The sequence below is a fragment of the Aspergillus saccharolyticus genome, assembly GCF_003184585.1.
Source record: "Aspergillus saccharolyticus JOP 1030-1 unplaced genomic scaffold BP01scaffold_61, whole genome shotgun sequence".
NCBI classification, from domain to species: domain Eukaryota; kingdom Fungi; phylum Ascomycota; class Eurotiomycetes; order Eurotiales; family Aspergillaceae; genus Aspergillus; species Aspergillus saccharolyticus.
In genome coordinates this window covers 86,055-102,980 of record NW_020290671.1, presented here as the reverse complement: position 1 = coordinate 102,980, position 16,926 = coordinate 86,055, and the positions used below count along the sequence as shown (strand labels likewise).

The 16,926-nt window shown below is 54.9% G+C and overlaps 6 protein-coding genes and 1 non-coding gene across 7 annotated transcripts; 4 read left to right on the top strand and 3 right to left on the bottom strand.

The window, feature by feature from the left end:
• Positions 1–825: 825 nt before the first annotated feature.
• On the top strand, positions 826–3,207 carry BP01DRAFT_329351 (putative MFS maltose transporter). The gene is made up of 4 exons (XM_025572984.1): positions 826–1,299; positions 1,363–1,841; positions 1,900–2,237; positions 2,293–3,207. The coding sequence occupies exons 1-4, from the start codon at positions 1,090–1,092 to the stop codon at positions 2,871–2,873; spliced, it is 1,608 nt and encodes a 535-aa protein (XP_025426701.1). The 5' UTR covers positions 826–1,089; the 3' UTR covers positions 2,874–3,207.
• Positions 3,208–3,657: 450 nt separating this feature from the next.
• BP01DRAFT_369675 (uncharacterized protein) lies at positions 3,658–4,299 on the top strand (the record flags this gene model as incomplete). Its single annotated transcript, XM_025576563.1, has 1 exon — positions 3,658–4,299. One exon carries the CDS (start codon positions 3,658–3,660, stop codon positions 4,297–4,299), a length of 642 nt encoding a protein of 213 aa, XP_025426700.1.
• A 489-nt stretch (positions 4,300–4,788) lies between these two features.
• Positions 4,789–5,065, top strand: BP01DRAFT_387111 (uncharacterized protein; the record flags this gene model as incomplete). The annotated part of the gene is made up of 2 exons (XM_025577716.1): positions 4,789–4,801; positions 4,857–5,065. The coding sequence occupies 2 exons, from the start codon at positions 4,789–4,791 to the stop codon at positions 5,063–5,065; spliced, it is 222 nt and encodes a 73-aa protein (XP_025426699.1).
• Positions 5,066–5,317: 252 nt separating this feature from the next.
• Positions 5,318–7,317, bottom strand: BP01DRAFT_409618 (MFS transporter; the record flags this gene model as incomplete). The annotated part of the gene is made up of 9 exons (XM_025578858.1): positions 5,318–5,381; positions 5,459–5,531; positions 5,628–5,761; positions 5,826–5,882; positions 5,939–6,067; positions 6,118–6,341; positions 6,415–6,595; positions 6,657–6,713; positions 6,791–7,317. The coding sequence occupies 9 exons, from the start codon at positions 7,315–7,317 to the stop codon at positions 5,318–5,320; spliced, it is 1,446 nt and encodes a 481-aa protein (XP_025426698.1).
• An 853-nt stretch (positions 7,318–8,170) lies between these two features.
• On the bottom strand, positions 8,171–9,803 carry BP01DRAFT_419251 (OSTA/TMEM184 family protein). The gene is made up of 6 exons (XM_025579389.1): positions 9,738–9,803; positions 9,538–9,685; positions 9,234–9,483; positions 9,057–9,182; positions 8,839–8,988; positions 8,171–8,780 (listed from the first exon to the last, which is right to left on the bottom strand). Exons 2-6 carry the CDS (start codon positions 9,657–9,659, stop codon positions 8,400–8,402), a joined length of 1,029 nt encoding a protein of 342 aa, XP_025426697.1. The 5' UTR covers positions 9,660–9,685; positions 9,738–9,803; the 3' UTR covers positions 8,171–8,399.
• Positions 9,804–14,803: 5,000 nt separating this feature from the next.
• Positions 14,804–15,725, top strand: BP01DRAFT_307574 (uncharacterized protein; the record flags this gene model as incomplete). The annotated part of the gene is made up of 4 exons (XM_025572305.1): positions 14,804–14,979; positions 15,038–15,055; positions 15,111–15,424; positions 15,502–15,725. The coding sequence occupies 4 exons, from the start codon at positions 14,804–14,806 to the stop codon at positions 15,723–15,725; spliced, it is 732 nt and encodes a 243-aa protein (XP_025426696.1).
• A 1,026-nt stretch (positions 15,726–16,751) lies between these two features.
• BP01DRAFT_t310 lies at positions 16,752–16,841 on the bottom strand. The gene has a single exon. It is a non-coding gene; the product is annotated as a tRNA-Asp (tRNA).
• Positions 16,842–16,926: the final 85 nt, after the last annotated feature.

Here is a 16,926-nt window from a genome sequence, read left to right as displayed (position 1 = left end):
GGACATGCGGTGCACACACCCACAATCCTCGAGGATTATGGGAGCTTCTCTATCAGTCAGAGTATCCAACCAATCACATTAGTTAGTACACCCCCCAATCTATCTGAGCAGCACAGGTGAGAGTTAGGAGAGGTCGCCACGTTGGGCAGACAGGGTCCCCCGCTCGCTTACGACGGAAGCAAGCATTGAGACCGACCGTCCAGTGGCGCCTCGTCCTCTCACAGTAAGCTGTCATCACACAAACTTAATCCTATTGCGTCTACGGTATCCTACACACATTGCGGGGGCAAGGGATATCCCCAACAAAGTTGGCAGATTATTGGTTTCTCTTTGCCGACGGGATAATATACCGATCTGTCGGTCAGGATCATGTGTGCCACTGAGTACCTGTGCGGCACCAACGAGACTGGGACGACGTGAGACAATCTCGGCAAGTGAACACAGTCCTTCCTTTAGAGCACAACCGACGCGGCTGATATGCAGGGGAAGACCAGTCACACGTGTGTGTGTGGTTCAGATAGCAGTTACTATTAACCGGCGGTGGCCAGACCCTGCACCAGTGGAATAGGGGTCCTACATCGATTCGAGCCACTACTACACAGTAAGTACTTAGTCCTAGTAGTAAGTAGTGGCAACTATAATTCTGAATGGTAAATTTGGATTGGATGACTCAATTTAACCGAGTGGGGAAAAACCTGACAGGAAATGGAGGTGAAAAGTCTATTACCCCCGCATTTGCGGGGGAAATCAGACCGATCGGTGGGAATCACCCCAGGCTCAATCTCCACATGATACGGTGACCTCCCCGGAATTTCCGGTTCGATTCAACAGTCCTTCATTCACTTCCATGACTCCGCGACTAACACTCGGGGCAATGAATAACCCGATGGTGGGGAGGCCACGAGGTCTGAGTCCGGGGACTCCGCAGTCAGAAAAGATTCACTCAATGAGGCTTACTTCCGGATCTCCCTTTCACAGCCAAGCGGGGTATCACAGCTACTATTAAACCCCTGCACTCCCCCCATTTCCTCCCCTAGTCCTGTCTGCCTCTCTCTTTCCCTCACCCCCATTTCTCAACCGATTGTCACTATGGCTACTGATAACTCAGAGAAGGGAACCTCCGCCTTGGAGATCGAGGCGCAAAAGGGCGAACCGATCTACGATGCTGCCGTGAAGGTCGACTACGACCGAACCGGCGCCATCGATGCTGAGGAGGTCGAACATCGAATGACGGTGCTGGAGGCTGTCAGGGCCTATCCTGCGGCCAGCTGGTGGGCGTTCGTCATGTCATGCACCATTGTAAGTGAAGTCTTACCCACCATACTAGTAGCCAGATGCCTCTTGTTAATCATACCGCGATAGATCATGGAGTCATACTGTGTGTTCTTGATGGGACAATTCATCGCCACCCATCAATTCGCCGTGGACTTTGGGGTATACAGTGACGTGTCAAAGGGTTGGATCATTGAAGCTTCCTGGCAGTCAGCATTCCAGTGTAGCGGCCCCATTGGTGCCTTCATCGGTGTCTTTGTGGCGGGTCCCATCACGAGTTGGATTGGGTATCGATGGGCCACCATTGGCGGTCTCATGGCCTTGAATGCCTTCATCTTCATCTTCTATTTTGGCAACAGCCAGGGCATGTTTTTCGCCGCCCAGATCCTGGAAGGGATCCCCTGGGGCATTTTTATCGCCAATGCGCCCGCCTACTGTGCCGAAATTGTGCCCATGCGACTCAGAGCTCCCGCGACGCAGATGCTGCAGATGTTCTGGGCGATCGGTTCGATCATCGTCGGCGGTATCACCTACCACTACCAATCCAAGAATGACTCCTCCGCGTACAGGTTCGTATCCGCTCCCGGTGAGGAGGTTGAGGAGGTCTGTCCTAACCGCCGGTCGCAGAGTCCCCATCGCACTCCAGTGGATGTTCCCGACTCCTCTGGCTATCCTCCTCTTCCTGGCGCCCGAATCCCCGTGGTGGCTGGTCCGCAAGGGCCGTCTGGCTGAGGCAGAGAAGGCTGTGAAACGTCTGGGGCGCGCGAGTGGCGCTGAGAATCCCGCCGACGCAGTCGCCATGATGCGTCGCACGATCGAGCTGGAGAAGACGGTGAAGAAGCCCAGTCTCATTGAACTGTGGAAAGGCACCGATCTCTACCGCACCTTGATCGTGTGTGGCGTGTACGCGTCGCAGAATCTGACGGGCAATCTGATCGCCAACCAAGCGGTCTATTTTTTCAAGCGTGAGTCCCACCCACCCCCTAAACACCCTTCCCGCACACTGACCCCCCAGCGCAGAGGCCGGTATGGCCGACAACACCGCATTTGCCTTGGGTCTGATCACTTCCGCCCTCCAGTGGATCATGGTCATGCTCTCCTGGGTTCTCACCACCTACCTCGGCCGCCGCACCATTTATGTCTATGGGCAGTTGATCAACTGTGCGTTCTTGATCGCGCTCGGGATCGCCGCCTCGGTGGGCGCGAGTACTGCGGCGAGCAATGCGCAGGCCTCCCTGGGCTTGATCGTCTCCGTTCTGTTCTGCTTGGGACCCGCCCCCGCCTCGTGGGTCATCATCGGCGAGACCTCGTCCGTGCGTCTCCGGCCCCTGACGACGGGCATCGGACGCGGGGCCTACTACCTGGTCAATATCCCCTGCATCTTCCTCTCCAGCTACATGCTCAACACGGACAAGTGGAACCTGGGCGGCAAGAGCGGCTACATCTGGGCGGGTACTGCCTTTGTCTGCACCGCGATGGCGTGGCTGTGGGTTCCGGAGATGAAGAACCGGTCCTTCCGTGAGATCGACATTCTGTTCAAGCGCAAGGTGCCGGCTCGCAAGTGGAAGCAGACGGTCGTGGATATTCGCGATGATGAGTAGTGGGCAGTTGCGGTTCGTGATGTTTGCGTGGGTCTGGGTTTAACTGCGGGTTCAATGCAGACTCTGCTGGTCTAGCTATGTAATACTACCGATCAGATCAGATCAGATCATTAATGGAGAGCTAAGGATACCTGGAGCTCCTTCACTCTTATTTTGCTTTGAATTGTAGTTCTTTTGAATCTACTTCTCCTACATGTACGTAATTCTCTGCTGACTTATGCCTCGGTAGTCTGTGCAGAGTCTTCTACCAAGTATCTTCTTCACACATGTTACTACCAGTCAAGAGCAGCGCTTGAAGCGAGCTTGTCGCATGCTTCTCCTGGGTCGATATCGTGTCTTTCCTTGCTTTGGAACTCTTTGAGACCGTCACCCATGGCGATGCTACTTGTGAGGAAAGGAGCACGTGACGCCACACCTTTCTGCACGAATCTTAGAAAAGTATCTCTGAGTTCGTATATCTCTTCGAATTCTCCTCAACAATTCCTCCATCTCGCAGCGTAACGATGAACATAGAGGAGGCTGCCATCGCGTGTTTCTTTGACCAGGTGTCTTTTATCTCCTCTACGCGTGCACGGCAACTCTCCGAATACACGGTCTGGTTCCTCCCAAGTCTTTTACGTTCGATTAGTGGAACTGGTGATCACCCTTTGTGACAAAGTAGCACCGCATGGGATGGTCAGGCCTCCTCCGCGAGGGTAGAAGTATGTAAAGACCCGTCCTGCTCAGAGCTCCTTCACATCCTGAGACAAAAGATCAACCCCCGTCTGTTCTCGGTGTTCCCACGATGACTACCTTCGCGTCCGAGTGGCTGCTAGTCCCCGACCTTCACTCGGGGCCTCATGACTTTATTCAACTGGGGAATATCATCCAGGACCCTGGCCAAACGTACGCAGTGCTGACGAGACTGTCTCCGGCCGAGCTGGAGGCCAAGTACCCCGCCATTGCGGAGGATATGCCGGAGGGATACTGGACGCAAATGGTCACGCAGATTGCGGGTCGCTTTGAGGCACGGTATCATGTTGATGGCTTGTCGAGAACCCAGTTTGAAGGTCTACCCGCCGGGAGGGAAGTGCGAGCCCGTCTGGCCAACCCCGCTATCCGCGCGATCATGCGGCACGAGTCCAGCTGGGACTCCTCCGGTAGGTGCAAGTTCTACATGGTCACCGGCATTCGGGCCGTCAAAGACTTGCAAATCTACGGATTGTATCGAGGGGACGGCGAAGGTGGGGTGGACGCACGCTACCAGCCCCCCATCGACGTGACTGTTGCCTATCAACTGGCCGAAATCGTGATCAGCCAGACAGGAGGGTTTCAAGTCAGATACTATTCCTCTGCTCACCCGGAGGAGGAAGCCTTGTCTAGCACTTGGTGGAGAGATGAGAGGTGGCTGGCTTTGCTTGTCTTCTTACTGGAGCTTGCCGAGTAGAAACCATCTTCAACTACCGTCGCCGCTCAAGATTCCCCAGGGCTGCAGTGAAGTATTCAGATTTGACGAGTCTCCCGGACACTTTCCAGACGAGGGAAAAAGCCTTGGGAAGAAAAAACAAAGGGAAAAGGAAAAAGAATTGAGAAATAGAGAGAGCTGAAGGAAAATTCAGTTATACTCCGCTTGTATACCGCACTATCCTCCGTCTATTGATGTAAATGTGATGCCTCAGGCGTCAGTAGATAAGTTGCCCGCTTTGTGGCTGGCTGGCTTTACCCTTTGTACTCACCTCAACTGTGTATGCAGTACTACATCAAGTTGAGTTACTCCACGACTACCAGACCCAATCCTCGGGTACTTTCCGAGATCAGATTTCTCCTCTCTCCACTCAGGCCGAGTGTACTATACTCATACTTCGTGGTACTTGAAGTAGAGCTAAGGTGTAAGAGAGCCTACAACCGCCTGCCCTAAGGCAGCCCGATTCTCAATATGACTCGCCACGGTGAGCAATAATAGTGCGCACCCCCTTCGTGTTCATCACTGACAGTATATCACAGTCTCCTCTGAATTTTACCTACATAAACCTGTCAACGCTTCAACTCAGCTCACCTGTCGCTTCAGCTTCCTGTCACCGGATTGGGACGCCAACGTACTCGAATGTGGCGGCGCAGATGGCGGCATCCCGACGGGTCAGTTGACCTCCAAGGCTGGCTTCAGCAGTGAGGACTTCCACGCGAAGGTGACGGTGATGCTGCTCCGGGCCTGAGCGGGTGGCCTCCCCCGCATGGATTGTACCGGGGGGTTGATGAATGTGTCGATTGGGAAGGATAGATATAAAATAGCTGAGCTACGCTTGGGTCACGAGATGAGACATGAAGTGAGTGTGCCGTATGAAATTGCAAGGGACTCAGTGCTACAGCCGTCTATCATTTCTATACCCCCATCATTCTGTCATCGTCCTCCTCCTTTCGAGCAGAGCAACTCGCGAGTCCGCAAATAACTGAAACACCAGCCACCACTATTTCCGCGTAGCAAACCGACTCTTCCGTCGAATTTTCTTTCCGTATCGGAAAAACACGTACCTAGACATCCAGACATCACCCCCAGCGTCAGTCAGTCAATCCCAACACCCCAATATCAGCCACGCGCATCGACTCACGGAAACGGTGCCATCACCAGACTCAAGAACGCCAGCAACGAGGTCGCCCACGGATTGCCCAGGGTTCGATACACTGTTGTGCGGGTGTGCGCACCCGTCAGCTGTTGCTCCCTCATTCCCTTCCTCCTTTCCCCAACACCACACCACACCACGGGTACTACAGACTTACTCGGATACCCAAAGAGCGGAAACGCAGCCGCAAAGGTGCTTCGCGTGAAACTATTCGCCCCCAACGCGCTGGCCGCGTACACGGAATACGCGTCGACGAGGAAGGTGAAGACCCCCGCGTAGACAAGGATCATTCTGCTCGATCATCAACCATGTCTGCCGTTGCAATGACCCGGGGGGGGGGGGAGAGTGTACGCACCCTGCGCCGAAGAGGGAACTCCCGATGATAGGCACGGACCAGTGCACGGAGGGTACTCTTGTCCAGCTTAGTGGGTCAAAATGGCGGAAGATTGCGCGGGGGGCAGGGCTTACGCTGTCCATGCAAACCAGAAGAGACCGATGGTTAGAAGCGGCGCGCCAATTACCGCGGGGGGGAGGCGGCGCTCGGGATCGGTGGCGTCGATGGTGGAGGGGATCATGCGGGTGTATAGTCTGCGACACCTGCGAAGAGTTGGATTTTGGGGAGCGTCTGCTAGAATGAACAAACGTACCAGGGATCTACGGCGACGGCGGCGATCATCCCCGCGGTGATTCCTGCAAAGGCCAGGCCGGATTGCCAGAGCCCCCATCCGTTCACCGTGCCGAAGATGACCTTGAATGAGCCGAAGAAGAGGTATTGAATGCCCAAGGCGATCGCGGAGAGGATGCAGAGGTTCAAACACATGGGCTCGAGGAGGAGGAGCATGAAGGGGCGGTAGAGCGAGCGGATGACGGTCTGGGAGGTCAGTCCCAGCTCTTATCTCACCCACGCAACTCAATCTGCGTGAGGTTGGGGGCTTCACACGCACCATCAAGATCGACCGATCCAACCGCTCAATCGGCGCCTGCCACCGCTCCTCCCCCGTCTCCTTGCGCAGGCGACGGGCCTTTCGACGGAGGAGGACCGGATGGTAGGTCTCGGGCACGAAGCAGAGGACGAGGAGGCATTGGATTGAGGACCAGATCAGGAGGGTATAGAACGACCAACGCCTGTACGAGGCATGATCAGTAAGCTTCTCCCACGGTCTTGCTCTTGATATCGCATACTCACCATGAGGCGAACGAATTGATCAGTCCTCCCACCATCGGTCCGAAACTCGATCCGGTGCTGTGCAAGACTCCAGTCAGCTACCGCGCTGCCTCCCCCCCCCCCCCCCCCCCATCCACCGCAGGAGCCCGACTGACAAGGGCGACGCCGTGTACACGAGCATCGGAAAGTGGAGTTGGTCTTTGGTATACATATCACCCACCGTGGCGCCCGCGACCGAAGTGAACGCCGCCCCCGCCAGTCCGGTCAAAAGCCTCGCAACGAGCAGGGTCTCGATGTTGCGGGCAACGGCGCAGGGCACCAGGAAGAGGACGAACAACGGCAGTGAGATGCGATAGATGGGGCGTCGACCGTAGAACTCGGACACCGGCGAGAGCACCAGCGGGCCCCAGCCGAGTCCGCCGATGAACAGGCTCAAGCCCAGAGTGGCGACGATGCGCGAGCAGTGGAGCTCGGTCATGGTCTGGTGGAGAGTGCTGACATATAACGAGCTGGTGACGGTGATACAGAGCGTCGTCGAGCAGATGAGCAGCTCAATCGCCCATTTGCGCCGCGCGGTCAGACGGTGCGGGTTCTCGGTGTCGTGCTCGTCCCAGCGGACTTCAAAGGCATTGTCGCCGCCGGGTTCAAGATCGCGATCGGTCGAGCGAGATGCGGTTTCCATGTCTGTTCGGAGCGTGAATCAGTTGGCGGGGCTGAGTGATCATTTGAAGCTGGTGGTCAGTTGCTGTTGCTGCGGGGAAGAACGAAACGATGGGTGGAATGAGGGCTGGACGACGCCGCTGATGGCTGGCTGGACCCGGCCTCTGGATCCTCCAGCCCGACCCAAAGTCTGCAGGGTCTGTCAGCTTCAGTTGTTCCGGTGGATGGTGTCATGGTCGGCGAATTGTGGGTTCGTGAGACATGCCCTTCTGATCTTCGAGATAGGGCCGGGCGGATTCTATAGTTTGGTGAATGATGCTGTTGCTGGAGTGCATGGCCAGCTTATTTGGCGTCATGTCCATTATTGTTGAGTCCTCTGCAGCAGATGAGGTCGAGTCAACTTCGTACATCACTCAGCAGTCGGGCTACATGTCCATCATGCTGACTTTTCAGACTACCATGTTGTCACCTACGTGGGGAGTGCTTATGTACTTGAACAAGCTGAGTCAAGTCTAAACCGCTGTCTATAGTTAGTACTTCCTCCGAGGAGAGACCAGATTACTGTAGATCATATGTTAAGAGCGAGTCCAACCCGAGTTACACCGTAGTTATTTTCCAATTGGTCTCAGACAACTGCATTGCCGGGGCTGTCGCACAGCCTCAATGCCTGTCTGACCTGATGAAGGGGATCGAGTGCATCTGCCCTAACTTATGCTAAAGATTATGCGTACAGAACCCTTTCCAGTTGAACAAAATGTTCCGATTGACAGTAGGATAACGAACGCATAGCCCGGACAGCATAGTCACCATCAACACTGACTATTTTACCCTACAACATAAAAAGGGATGGTCGACTTAATGCTCGACTTGAAGGTGCTTGATTCATTAAAACCACCAACCCCTCGCAAAGCTAATCATCTTCGTCTCACTCGCGAAGCCTGTCTGCATAACTCAAATCTGAGTCATTAACACCTCTATCATCGAAGTGCACATACCAAACCAACCACCAAGTAGTCTCAAGCCAGATTAACAAAGTCGTGATGTGAACACAGAACCAAAGCAAAAGAAGTCTAAACGAAATGACAATCCCACCAGCACCAAAATCTATCTCGACCCCAACTTATTCAGCTCCTCTCCCCGCCCCACGCTTTTCCCCGCAAAGACCATCGTGAACGCAAAGCGAATCGCCCCCGCAATCTCCCTGAGATCCAGCATCGCCAGCCACGCGCGTACACCCAGGGGTCCACCCTGGTACCGCCGCTCATCCGACACCGCGGAATACGCCGGGTTCACGCTCGCCTCCATGGCCGGCAATGTCCGGCGGATGATGTACGGCCGGACCGAGTACGCGTAGTGGAAGAAGAGGGCGAAGGGCACCATCTGGAGGCAGATGACCATGGTGGGGATGCCGATGTTGACGTCCGCGTAGGTGAGCTGGTCATCGGGTTTGAGAACGTCCGTGGCTCTGAGGGCGAAGAAGATGATCTGCGCATGTCAGTCTTCTTCTCTGCAGGGGGAAGGGGCAGGGGCAGGGGCGGCTTACTCGTTCGAGAAACGACAGGCCGACGATGAGTTTGAAGGCTAGTAGCTTTGCGAGGGGTTGGTGGCTTTTCAATTGGGACTTGAAGCTCTTGTAGAATTTGAGCACGGCGATCACGGCGGAAATGAGGGACAGGTTAATGAAGATGGTGATCTGTCATGGTACTATTAGATTTTCTGATTCTGTGGAGAAGCAGTGGTGGTGGAAAGATGGATGCATACCCAGAGGTGAGCAAAGTACGGCTTGCTGCTCTCCAGGCAGTAGACACCTGCAGCCTGGGTGATGTCGGTGGCTAGGGACAATATCACCGCCACGGCTGGGTACTGAAAAATGGCGATCCAGGTTTTCTGGGGACTGTGAGCGGCATCCGGTAGGATGTGGATTTGGGGGGCACTTACGCGGTACCAGCTGAGACTATCCGCCGCAGACTCACTTCCACTCGGAGGGATCGCCAACGCTGCGAAGAACATGTCTTGACGGGAGGTGGCCGGTGCGAGGAGCTCCAGCATCAGCAGATAGAATGTTCCCAGGGCGGCGGACTGGAACACGTCGAGCCATGGCTCCAAGTACACGTATATTTCTGGGAAGCAGATCGAGAGAAACGAGAAAACGGAGTACAAGGGCAGGAGGGTGCTGATTCGCATGATTCTATCGTCGGTCAGTTTGGGCACTTCCTTCACGCAGCCCCACGGGGTCTCCTACTTGAGTTGTTCCTTGGGCTTGCTGAGATGCGTTGCATGCATCGACATCAATACAAAGATGGATAGACACGTAAAAGCTGTGCACGCTCCGGACAGGATCATGTTGAAGGTATGGAATGACATGTCATGAAGGAATGGCTGAGCGGCCTCTGTCATCTGGGGTTAGTCTCATCTCTGGCACCATTTCGAGTAGTGACATGCCTTCCGAGAGCGACTGTACTGGACATGTGTGGTTCGCATGGCTGCTGCTGCTGCTGTCATGGTGGAATATTCCCATCTCGTACTAACTGTGCCGCGTCACGATAGAAAATAGACTTAGTAGGGCGATCCACCAGTACAACGGTCAATTGCAAGAAATGAAATGCGAGACCGGAGTCAGCAAGATGTGTTCCATGTGAATGCGCATTGTCTTTATATCTCTCTTGTTCCTCTCTTGATCAAACAGCTCCAGCTGAAGGATTCTGGAGTGAGTATGGAGTATAGGGCAATCTCCATCCACGCTAGTCCATTTGCGGCAGGCGAGGCGAGCCGAAATCCATAGCAGGGGCCAAGTATAGACCCTCCAGAGACCCTCTCTTCCCTCATCATTGGCCTCCAGCTCAGCCACACCACGTATTTCTGCACCCGCTAAGCAGTATGAGGCAGGCGGCGCGAACAGCCGATAACTTAGTATCCACCGCTCCAGGGAAGCTTCAGCAGGAAGTGGACGGGCAGGATCCAGCTCGACAGCCTTGCACCGGCCGCAAGGCTGTCAGCCGCAAAAACGGCTCCCCAAATCTCTGACTCGACTGTTCATCTCTCTTCATATACCGGGGTTCCCTGCAGATACTGCGCAACTTGACACAATTCAAGCGGCAGATCACAAAGCTAGAGCCCCTCCACCCACGTGGCAGTGTTTTTGTGTGCGGGTCTCGCAGATTTCTTCCACATTTTGTAGACCCTGCCACACCCCACTCCAGACTTCACCCTGGGCAGCAAGATGGAGACAACCACCCGCAGTCGTAGGAGTAAAGGCTGTCTCGGGTGTCGTAAGTCCAAAGTTAAGGTACTGTACAAGCACGAACAGCAACAACAACAACAGCACCACCACCACCACCACCACCACTAGAAGAACCAAAGCTCAATCAACTGACCCATTCGCACAGTGCAGCGAAGATCAACCCCGATGCACGCGATGCACCCGTCAAGGCACCGACTGCCACTATCCAGATCCGCTGGAGATCGACTTCCGCAGCGAGAACAGCAAAGCCGCCGTGCGCGCCGTGACGCTGTGGCGCCAGAGGGCGGCGGCCACTGCTGCGGCCACCCCACTGCACGAGCAGCCCCGTCCCCCCGGCGACGATCTGCAGCACCGTGCATTAGCCGCCTTCTACCGGGACTTCGGATGCACCGCCGAGGTCGCGAATCCCTGGCTCGAGTTTTTTCAGATGCTGCCTAGCCTGTACCGGCAAGCCGCCGGCAATCCGGCTTCCGCGCAGGCCATCCGTGCCCTGGCCCTGGCCCACCACGCGCGCCAGCAGCAGACCATCCCACAGCTGGAGATCCTGGCTCGGACCGAGTATTCCAAGACCCTGAGGCTGATCCGCTCGCAGCTGGAGAACCGGCGCGACGGCGTTCCGGGCACCGATGTGATCGTCTCCGTCTCGCTGATGGGGCTCTTCGAGACCATCCTGCCCAGTAGCAGTAGCGGGGCCTGGGCCCACCCCCAGCATGCGCAGCATCAGGCGCAGTCGTGGCAGGCGCATCAGCACGGCGCTATCTCCATGATCCAGCAGCAGACACAGGCCGCTCCGGACGGCGCAGCACCGGAGGCGGCTGTCGATCCGCGCCTGCTGAAATTCATGTACCTGCTGATGATCGTGAGCTGTCTGAATGCGCGGACGCGGCCCCAGCTGCCCCTGCATCTCTGGACCGGGGTCCTCGGGCCCCGCCTGCCGGCAGCGAAACTGTTTCGAGTAATGTACAATCTCGCGCAGTGGCAGGCGGATATCGACAGTTACTTGGCTGAGGAACCAGAACCAGCCTCCTGGTCCACGGATCATCTGACCCGCAGCCCCATGGAGGAGATGGCGTGGATGCTAGTGCAGGCAGACAATGCGCTGCAGGAATGGGAGTCCCGGCTCCCCGCGGCATTCCAGTTCTATGAGCGACAGGCCGGCCCCAGGGACCATGAGATGCTTCAGTGGCCCGGGGCGCCGCGTCGAGTCTACGTCTACGAGTCTTGCTGGCGAGCGATTCCCCGCACCTTCTGTTTCGCCGTCCGGATCCTTCTGGCCCAGAATCTGCTCCGGTGCAGCCGGTGGATCGCGGAACGAGATCCTGCGCATGGGGACTGGCCGAGACATCCAGTGGGTCCCCTGGAGACCATCGAGGAGATGGTGGGGCATATTGCGCGAAGTACCATTGCGATCGTGGGCACTCCGGAAGGCTCGGTCGCCAACGGTCGCGGGGCTGGGGAAGGGGAGGCTATGCGAGGCTTGGCGATTGTGTGGCCTCTGAGTATTGCGGCGACTGCTTTGCAGCGGAATCCGGCATTATTGAGTCGGGTGGGAGTGGATCGGGCGCGGTGGGTGGAGAATGCTCTGCTCTATGTGCGTCGCTTGGTGGGGAATTGCAAGTATGAGGAGTAAGCATGGGATAGATGGAGTTGGGGCGCTGTGGATTGTATCATTTCTGCGAGTGATGATTTTCTCTCTTCAGCTTCATGTGTACCTCAGTGGCTTGATATTCATATAGACCCTTCTGGAGCAGGGATCAAGGATGGGAGCGCCAGAAAGGCCCATGAGATGAGCTCCAATAGAGGAATCGATTCCAGTCGCTGTGCACTCAATGACAAACGGAATTCTTCAGTCGCCTCTTGCAGAAAGTTGGGTCGTCCTTTGTGGCCGTCAGACTGGTTGCTCGAGCTCCTTTGCACAGAATAGTTATCGCCCCATGCGTCAACGGTACTTACTCTTGTGGGAAGCAGAAGCGAACGATTCGGCTCGCGACGGGGGATGACAGGAGGTTCTGGGGGAATTGATACCAAGCTCTTGGATGCAAATCGACGTGCAAGGGGCGCGACGGCGACATGGACTTGCACGACTGACTGTCACGATGACTCCAAGAGAACTATCGATAACATGGCCGATACCTGGCAACCACCGTATGTGCCTTCAACCTCATTTGAGTTGCTGTTGAATCTTGATGGGACCAGCTGTGGCCAATATCCGAGATTCCCTGATTGCGTCGAACATACAATTCCAGACATGGCTGCGTTGGACGAGACATCCTTCCTAGGGTGCACATATTCTCAACCATGTCGCACCCACTAATTTCGCCCCTGGAGTATAAATTCAGGGATGAGGCGCAGCGCCAGCCGGGATTTGGAATGAATCTAAAGCGTCCCTGCTCGCTTGTTGGCAAAGTTCTCGACTTGGTGTCCGGCTTTCCAGGGGTATACTGCACCAAAGACGCCAGCGCACTCGTGCTCAGATAGGAGACTTGTTGGCGGGCGGCGATTTCTGTCATTTGAGACTCTTATTTGGAGACAACCTCCATCTCTCCGCTGACATCGAAGAACAATAGCACACAATTGAGCCTAACTCGCAGCACTGTCATCCTAGCTTCTGCGTGACAAAAGGGGGAGTGATGTCTTGGTTTCTCATGTCCAACGGGGTCGGAAAGTTGGGAAGCTTCTGATGGGGGCCGTGTTGTGCTGACAGGCACGGTAGAGGCACACCCAGTCAGTGGTGGCTATGGATAGGCACTGTTGGAGCGAACCTCTTGGGCGACCGCACAGGCAGCGATGGTCCCTGCTGGTGAAGGGGGCGGAACCGCCAGCTTTTATTGTAGGTGAAGAGACCATAGCTTAGGGTCTCAACTATGGAAATCCAAATAGTGTGGATAGTGTGGTTTAGAGGAGAGGGGGCCACATCATCGGGAGATGTTGCCAACTGACCAATTCGGGTGGTTTGGGGACCCGGGGAAGACAATCCATGAACCTTGCCGGTTTCAGCACGGACCAGACCCGAGTTGATGCATTACAGGCCCCTATCCGGTGTGTAAGTGTATGACTAATAGTGTCGAGATCGAGTCTTTATTCAGTCAAGGAGTTGGACAAATCTGAAACCGGAACCCCGAGGTCCACCGAAAGACACCTGAAACCGACCCCATGTGGCCTCACCGGAGGGGTAGACCCCACTTTCACGGCCAAGCCAGCATGAAAGGGAATCGAAGTAAGGCGATGAGGGCGCTGGTTCTTTGACTGCCACTTGCAGATCATCTTCAACACACAAGGAAGTGTGAGACGGCAGGAATAGAGCCATGAGTAGTTACGGAGAAATTATCTGTAAAGTAGTGATGAGGGGAAAAGAGGGGAAGTGGAAAGTCATTTTCTTCTCCTCCGTTGACGAGTTCAAGTCTTGAGCTGAAAAGGTTGCGGTGGTTCCATGGCTCGATTCTGAAACGGGGGGTCTCTTCCGGTGACTAGTCCAAAAGGAGACTAGCACATCAATCCGGATCGTCCTGTACTGCTCCCTGATTGGTCACACTGCTTATAGCCGGCCGTACCGTCATGAACCAATGGAAAGCGCAGATCGGCTTCGGTTGCATCCGTGCGGACGGTCCGGTGGCTGCTGATTGGGTGCTGCAGCCAACCCATATTCTCCGATGCTTTCCACTCGCTTGATGATGCCTCTAATTGGGAGAAATTGGACGAACTGTCACTCTCACAGATGTCTTACAGCTTCCAACAAAACGTGAAAGGGCCGTTTGCGCAACTCAACCTTAGTCTTTTGTGCCTGGTCAGCCAACAGGAACAGGGGCTGCAGGAACGAACTCCCTGGTGCCCATTGTGGCAGCGAATAACCTTCCCTGCACGAGTCAATACTCCTCTTCTCTGCAGCGATGGTTTTTTTTTTTTTTTTTTCTCTCTCTTCGTCACAAAGATGGAGTATAAAGGCCTCGTCCGCTGTCTGTCGGCATGTCTCTTCATTCGCATCATCCTCACCACTTGCAGAGCAAGCTCGCAGATTCTAGTCGTTCACGACATCGTCATTCCTTTTTCCTCGCTTTCCAGAGACTATTGATTAGTCTCACCACATTCCTTCACACATCCTCTTTCACTTGATTATTCCTTGCAGGAATCAACCACCTGTCTGTCTTTCTGTGCTCCTCCAGCTTCTATCTCTTTATCTCCCAATCGATACACTACAGTTATCACCATGCAGTTGAACAACTTCCTTGTGGTTGCCGCCGCTTTGGTTGGTCTTTCCGCCGCGGTCCCCATGGGCAGTCGCACCAACAACCTGGCTTCGCGCGCCACCAACGCGGTCGTGAGCGTCAGCGGCCTGGCTGTCGCAACGCTCAACGGCACCGACGGCAGCGGAGCAGGCCAGGATGTCTACACCCTCTACTCCGGTGACGGCAGTGTCGCCGACGGCTGGCCCGCCCAGTCCAGCTGGTCAGTGCTTTTGCCCCTCCGATTTGTCTGAAGATCATCTTGCTGACTGCGCATACAGGGTTTCATTCGACGACATGTATGTTTCCCAGCCTCCACTCGATAGAACCCTATAAACTAACCCCCCCGACCAGGTGGAAAGCCAACAAGCCCACCATCATGGAGTCATGCACCCAGTTCGGCGTGCCCAACAACTCCGCCAACGAGACGCAGACCCTCTACGAGTCCATCCAGCAGGTCGCCAAGGAGTCCCACCTGGACCACCGGTTCATCCTTGCCATCATCATGCAGGAGTCCAAGGGCTGTGTGCGCGTGGACACCACCAACTACGGCGTCCGCAACCCGGGCCTCATGCAGGACCATGACGGCACCGGCACTTGCAACGACAACGGGGTGGTCCAGAATCCTTGCCCAAGGAGCGAGATCCTCCAGATGGTCCGCGATGGGGGTACGTGCGGCAGAATCTGCTCTTCCCCTCAAGAGTCGTGCTCGAAGCACCAAAAACTGACACTCCCCCTTCCACAGCCATCGGAACCGCCGCCGGCGACGGTCTGGCCAGCCTGATCAACCAGCAGGGCAAGACCGACGTCTCCGCCTTCTACCGCACCGCCCGCCTCTACAACTCGGGCTCCATCTCCGACGCCGCCAACCTCAACGTTGGCGTCGGCACCGCCTGCTATGCCACCGATGTCGCAAACCGGCTGACCGGCTGGGTCAACGCCGCCACCAAGTGCACCCTGAGCTCCTAGAACTCGATTCCGTGACTCTCGTGCTACCGTATGATACCGTGATGAAAGCCCTCCATCTGGCGGGCTAGGATGATATAATGGTCGTTTCTCCCAGCTAATTTTCTTTTTGGTTGATGTTTCTGCTTGATTTTACTTACTTTCTCTCTTCCACCAATCCCGGCTAGACTTTCTGGCCTGGTTTGTGTTCGGTGATGATTTTTTTTTCTGTCGATGTCTTGAATGTATTATATCCTCTGCGACTAGAATCTATCTGTGCGTTGCTCTTGCTTGGTGGGAAATATGAGTGCGCGTAGCTTCGAGATAATATTGGAGTATAGAGATAGTCAGGGTACTTGGTATACATCAAGCTGGAGTGTCCCAGGGAATCATTTCCACAGAGACCTTCGGCCTAGATGTTGGACACGGTCTGGTGCATCGTTATATGTCTTGAAGGTATGACGTCATTCATGGAGCAGAAATTATACGGGAGCTGTGAACATTCAAGCTGCTGTGGTTTATGCTCAGACAGGTCGAGCTCTGAGCAACTTACGCTTGATCAGTGCAGCAAGCAGTGGGGTCGCAGGAATAATAGCCGAAGGTACGCCGAAGGTGACCAGAATGCGACGAACAATAACCGTCACGTGATATGGATGAGCCTGTAGGCTGTCTTCATGGAAAGGGATATTTCCGCTGAAGTGGTGGAAGACTCAAATAGAAATTATTTCTCATTGCTGTGGAACCATGGATGTTTCGAAAATTACGGGAGTGAAGAGGTAGCGGACTTGTTCGTGTCCACGCTTACTAGTAATAGTAGGATTCGAGCGAACATGGGCCCGGGGATATATGTTTCAGTGAGCTCCGCAGTAAATCCCCGGTGTGCAAAAGCACGACTTAGCACACAGCAGCACGAACAGCATATAAAATGCTGTGCTCATATATACGTAGACCGAGACGGAACTATCGCACAAAGAATCATTTTTCTTCAGAATGTGTTAGATTAGTACCAGAAGGTCTAAGATGAAGATGAGGACAAAAGCAAAAAGAAATCTCCCCGACTGGGAGTCGAACCCAGGTCTCCCGCGCTTGTTCCCGAATGGGATTGACAAGCGGAAATCATGACCGTTAGACCATCGAGGAAGCGGATAAAGAACTATGCAGAGTTTACATCTATGAGCCATTCACTTCGAGCAGGTCACGAGTCTAGCCTCGGTTACTGCTTCTG